This window comes from Daktulosphaira vitifoliae, unplaced genomic scaffold (genome assembly GCF_025091365.1).
Source record: "Daktulosphaira vitifoliae isolate Bord-2020 unplaced genomic scaffold, ASM2509136v1 Scaffold_3, whole genome shotgun sequence".
In the NCBI taxonomy this organism is placed as follows: Eukaryota; Metazoa; Arthropoda; class Insecta; order Hemiptera; family Phylloxeridae; genus Daktulosphaira; species Daktulosphaira vitifoliae.
Window position 1 is genome coordinate 36,537,326 of NW_026099574.1, and position 6,388 is coordinate 36,543,713.

The 6,388-nt window shown below is 23.8% G+C and overlaps 2 protein-coding genes across 13 annotated transcripts in view; both read left to right on the plus strand.

The window, feature by feature from the left end:
- Positions 1–3,456, plus strand: part of LOC126901960 (PDF receptor) — a 172,910-nt gene extending 169,454 nt beyond the window's left edge. For 2 of the 6 annotated variants that reach the window (XM_050678937.1, XM_050678930.1), the window contains exons 8-12: positions 542–743; positions 1,082–1,378; positions 1,773–1,864; positions 2,790–2,976; positions 3,035–3,455. In XM_050678937.1, coding sequence (XP_050534894.1) covers positions 542–743; positions 1,082–1,378; positions 1,773–1,864; positions 2,790–2,976; positions 3,035–3,106 — 850 coding nt within the window. In that variant the 3' untranslated portion in view covers positions 3,107–3,455. Of the gene's footprint in view, positions 1–541; positions 744–1,081; positions 1,379–1,772; positions 1,865–2,789; positions 2,977–3,034 lie in introns of all 6 variants that reach the window. The other 4 variants (XM_050678939.1, XM_050678938.1, XM_050678932.1 and 1 more) reach the window with 4 other exon arrangements.
- Positions 1–6,388, plus strand: part of LOC126901961 (venom protease-like) — a 79,527-nt gene that overhangs the window by 59,789 nt on the left and 13,350 nt on the right. The window lies entirely within an intron of this gene.

Genomic DNA, 6,388 nt, shown 5'->3' on the forward strand with positions numbered 1-6,388 from the left:
CAATTTTTTTTTTTTATATACAGTAATCGATTGCTGTACAAACGGTTGGATACTCATTAATTTTTATGATCAATTGCTGTCTCTCGCATTCAAACAATTTATAATAAATTTCCGAAAACTACTCATAAGAAATATGCTTTTACTAAAAAATTCTTTTAATTTAAAAATACCGACTGAACCATAAAAAGAATGCATTACATAATTCGACAAAACAATTTATGCTCATCAATGACAGCTGAATATGATACTTACCTTTCACGAAAGTTAAAGTAATTGACATACCACCCATGATAAGATTTAGTGGAAATAACTGTTATTGCATTTACTATTAGTAAAAGAATTTCAGAAACATCATTAACTATAAATATCATGTTACCTTATCCACGTGGATAAGATACGAATGTAAAATACGGACGCGTGTTTCTCTTTTCTAAGATTTTAAATCATTCATACACTGTCGGTCTCTTTTAACCAAATAAATCTTAACTAAACATAAACCTTCACCCAAACGTGATAAAGTTATAATTTTAAATCATTTCAGAGGCCTTCTAGAGCAAAGGTTCAAAATTCACATGAATTTATTTGTTGCTTTATCATTGCAAATGATCATCAAACTTATCTTGAACATAGATAAACTAGATTTGTTTAAAATAAAAAAAGATATTTCATGCTATGTGGACTGCAATAATAAGACACACGTGGTAGAAAATCAAGAAAATTGGGTGCTTGGCATCATTTACACTGTAAATCATAGTTTTTTTAATAGTTAGCCATGTTAAGTAAAATACCACATATGAGCATTTTTTACGANCTGTAAATCATAGTTTTTTTAATAGTTAGCCATGTTAAGTAAAATACCAAATATGAGCATTTTTTATGAAATTTTATTCTTATAACCAAATTATTCAAACTTAGATTACTAATAATTATAATGATTAATAACTATTTGTTATGATAAAAAACAAAACAAAATTTCGTTATAAGTGCTCTTCNAAACAAAATTTCGTTATTAGTGCTCTTCCGTAGTATTACACTTTATCAATCAAATTGCAATTAAATAGTATTCATTTATATGTTATAGCCAATTGTATGCGAAGGTGCGCAAGTTATACTTGAATGGTCAAAAACAGCAAGTTTCATGTGGATGTATAATGAAGGGGTGTACTTGTATAGAATCATTAAATCCAGAGTGCTTAGAATAAACTCCATCAATTCACGCATGTATTTAGTTGGTTGGGGTGTGCCAGCTTTGATGACTTTAATGTGGTTATTGGTTACATTAATTTACTACGATAAATCTTCAAGCGTATGCTGGTGGGGTTATAGTCTTTTACCTTTTTTCTGGATACTTGAAGGACCAAGAATTGTGATTTTAGTTGTAAGTATTGAAATTTCACATGAAAAACACATATTATTATAATCAAAATTGAAGAGTTCCTCATAAATGTCTTATATAGCAAAAAAAATAATGATTCATTAACTTATTACAAGAAAAAATCATCTACTTACATACTTATCAAATCTTTAAAAATTAAATTACAAACACCAACGTGTTATTATTAAAAATTTTGTTAACGAATCTTTTAAATTAGAAAATAAGATGCTACCTTATTTTTACAGCACACCATGTAATTAATTATCACAATTACCACAAGTCATGTATATAAAAATGTGATGTATAAATGCCTGCATTATATCAAAAAATGTATTATNAATGTGATATATAAATGCCTTTGCATTATATCAAAAAATGTATTAAATTTGTTTTATAGGTCAACTTCATAATACTAATGGTTGTGCTAAGGGAACTTCTAAAAAAAATTAAATCAAAAATGACACCATCAAATGAACTAGAAATAATAAGGTAATGATTTTGTAATAACAAATTAATGATAATGTTATAAATTTTATAGTATTTATATCTGAAAATTGTAATAATAGACATAGTATTTTTATGTTATAAAGGAAACGGGTTTCTATTGTTCTCATTGTTTGTAACAACTGACCTATATCCTTGCTTACTGATCACGCTATATAAAGTATCAATATTTTCTTTCTAAAAAATCAATTTTATATTACTAAAATAAAATAAAATGAATATTACAGAAATGTAAATTTTTTATATAAAATTGATTATCAATCCTAAGACATATTTATCTATGATAGCATGTGTAGAATTTTTATTATTTTTTTACTTTAAATTTAATTAATTTATTGTATTACTATTAATTTTTATTCATAATGTTATAGTGTACTACCTTGAGCCAAAAGCTTTTTTATAAAAGAATAAATTTCCATAAATTGAAAAGCCATAAGTTATAGCTCTTTAAAAATCGAATAATTGATAGTTATAACTTATAAACAATAGTTGTTCTTTTTTGGACATCTGATTAACTTTTAAGAGGATAGTAAATTACTATCTTTTCTTTAATGTTATTATAAGTAATAAGATAAATCAATCATTCAAAATATTAATTTGATATCTATTTTTTAATGATATTATTTACTATAAGTTTCATACAAAATATAAAAATAGTTAAGTTTAATAAATACTAATTTAGTTCCAATTTTGTGATTTCTATTAGACTTAAAAGATAAAACTTTTTTACTTTTTTATAAAAAAATGTGAATGTTCGGTAATTCAAGATAATTATAATTTCGATATGCAATAACTTATGAATACTCGTAGTTACGTTTTATAAAAATTATGTTTTAAAAAAGTAATACATATGTATAATTATATTAAATTACCATTTAAAGATCACCAATTACTTTTAAATGAATTTCAGGAAAGTATCAAAAGCAGCAGTGGCTCTTGTACCGTTATTGGGCATATCAAATTTTATATTAGTTGTAATACCAGAACCACATTCCAGCAGTCCTGAACTATTTGCATTCTGGTCCTATTCAGCTCATATACTACACTCATCTCAAGGATTAATGGTGTCTATATTATACTGTTTTATGAACAAAGAAGTAAATGGAGTATTGAACCTCTTTATTTTACTATACTAAATTGTACTTGTACTTACAGATAAAAAAATCGTTTGATAAACGGATGATGCTGCAAAAAACACGTCGACATTTTGAAATGGATATGTCATAAAATGTTGAAAAATTTATGAACAATAATGTTATAGATATTTAAGAATAATGAATAATAAAATATTGTGTTTTGACTGATAATCAATATGTAAAAACTGTAAAATTATTGATAAAGACAACCTGAAATCCTACATCGCTATGGTTTTATACTAGTGACAAAATATCAAATATTTCTGTGGTCAGTTAAAAAATTTAGTTACCAAAACACCATATGGTTATTCTCAAAAATATACATTATATATTTTTGTATTATTTTACTTACTATCACATTGATTAATTATTATTAAATATTTTACTAAAAAACTCTGAATATATTAGTTTTCTGTTAGTTATGACTTTTAATAAATATTTATTAAATTTTTTTTTATTATGCATTTTATTACTTTTATTTGTTGTAAAATAAAACTAATCATTTAAAATTAAAATAATTTTGTATTATCTGTAATATTATTTATATATTGAGATGATCGTAAATGAATTGAGTTAATTTATTTAATTAATAAATTAAATTTTTACAATCAAAGATAAATTTTATAACTAAATACTCAGTAAAATTTTCAAACATAATTGTCAATGCTTTCATCGCATAAAACTCTAAAAACTATAAATTATAACCATCACATAAATGTTTTCTATGACTATTAGATGTAAGTTTAAACATTATATTATACAATATAATATTTATATAACATATTATCAAATAAAACTTGATTTAAGTTGTTATTTTTTTAGCTTTGATATGAAGATGAAATAATATTAATATTGGATTTTTTGATCTTGGTACTAGATCTATAGCAATTTTTAATTGATCACATTAATTACAAAATCTTTGGTCGATAAAGAAATTTTTGTGGTACTCCAATACAGTTTTAACGTGGACAAAAATATCTTTGATGTTTTAATATTTATACATTTAAAAGTTCTAACTATAATTTTTTTATCTGCGTTAATGCTTATATTTATATATATATATAATCATTTTAAAAGTAACCAAAAAAAATTTTGACTTCAATTTATACTTGTTTACTTATTTCATATTTTGTATTAATTAGGATCTTCAAATTTTTTTAAGTCATCGGCTGAAAACATTATGAATAAATTTATAGAATTGTAGAATTATAAAATAAATTAATAATGATTGTTATATTTTTGCTTTTTTGATTTTCACTATGAACTGTATTTTCATTACCAATATATCTTTTAAATAAAGAAAAACATCCCTGAATTGTGTTGTAGAAACCAATACAATTTTTTACTATAAGACTTTTGACTCGGAGGTCTCTAGTTTTATTTCCATTTTCGAGTACTTAATATTAAAAAAATTAAATTATTTAATGAGCGTCGTGGCGTTTAGTCACGCTCCATTTTTACCATTTCACACAAATAAAAAATATTACTTCATTGCTCACCTTTTTGTCCTTCGACCAATTTATTGAAAATTGTACGATTTAATTAAAAACTTGAAATTGAAAATATTAAAATCAACTTTTTTTAATGATATATTTTTAAAACATTTACATTTGAGGAAAAATGTATTCCAATTATTGCATTGTAGTGCTTATACTGTAGGAATGGAGTGAAGTATTAAATGAATGACTACAATTTTCTTTTAAAGCAAACTAACTGTTTAATGAACGTAAACGCTACATTTAGCATAAACAATACGTGGATAAATTTTTTTCAATCATTAAATTAGTAAACGCCAGCTAATTTTGACGATTGGTCTGATGTATCCTGAAGAATTACTAAGTACAGTGTTGGTTACTTACTTATCTTCTGTATATATGTATATATATATATATATGTACTATACATAAATTATATATGTAACAAAATTGTTAAAATTCAAACTACATGCGATGCTTAATAAATAACAAAAGAAAATTGAAAACTGTAATTGACTTCAACATATGAATGTTTTTTGAATAATAACTGAAAAATTTTGTACGAATGAATTTTTTGGTGCAGTCGCCAAAGTATAACTTATAAAAGGAATCATATATGATTTAACTCAAAATTTTGAATCATGGTTATCCTTTTAACTAAATTAATTAAATAAATAAATAAATTTAATCAATATTTCTCTTTGCTTAAGTACCCTACTAATGCTATTATTTTTTATATTTTAATTCATCATAAATTGGTTTTGAAATTAATTTCAAAGACAAAAATTAAAATTTGTAATAATTTAAAAAAGTATTTAAAATACTTGATACATATGTAATATAAAACGGTAGCACAGTGGGGTCGCGGCATAGTGGAGACATTGCATAGTTGGGTCCAGATAGATTTAATCTGACAGTGATTAAAATCACTATCATAAGAAACGCTTCGATGCAAATCTGTAGATAGTGTTTAATTTTAAAAAATTGATGGATAATTGCAAAATTAACATCAACTTCTATTAAAATAAAATACAAAACCCATAATTTGAATACAAAAATAGCATATTTTTGAATACGGCAGCCATTTGCGTATAAAAGATAGGTCGTCGGGACAAATTTTTTTTTTTCATTTTGTAGTACATAAAATAAGCTTTAATTTTATATATGTTTGAAGGACGCAGTATTTCCGGAACATTTTCAAAAATTAAGTTGAAAAAGTTCATTTTTGTAAAAAAGTTACTATTTTAAATCCCCCCAGTGAACAGAATAAGTGTTAGATTTTCAAAAAAAATTATATCAAATGAAAGGGAAATATCTAAGGTTTCAATACAAGAAAATATTATTTTTATTTGTTAATTTTTGAAAAAGTTATGACAGTTTTAAGCACAAAAAACATTCCGATAAAAGGTAATATTTATCGCAAACATTACATTTTTTTTTAATTTTCGACAGCCATTTGCACATAGAAGATAGATCGTCGGGACAAATTTTTTTTTTTTATTTTATAGTACATATAATAAGCTTTAATTTTATATATGTTTAAAGGACGCAGTATTTCCGGAACACTTTCAAAAGTTAAGTTGAAAAAGTTCTATATTTTTTACAATATTTCAACATTTGAACGCGTCCTATATAAGGGGAAATTGTCCAATTTGAATAAAAAGTATGTCAAATGAAAGATGTACTTATAATGTATTTAGAAAACAAAAATTGTGCTGATATATATATTTTTCAAAAAGTTATAGCATTTTTAAGTTGAAAATTAAAAATCGAAAATCGAAAATTTTAACACAAAAATAGTGTTTTTTTAACTACGGCAGCCGTTTAAATGTAGAAAAAAAAGTGTCGGGACAAATTTTTTTTTTTCATTTTATAGTACATAAAATAAGCTTTAATTT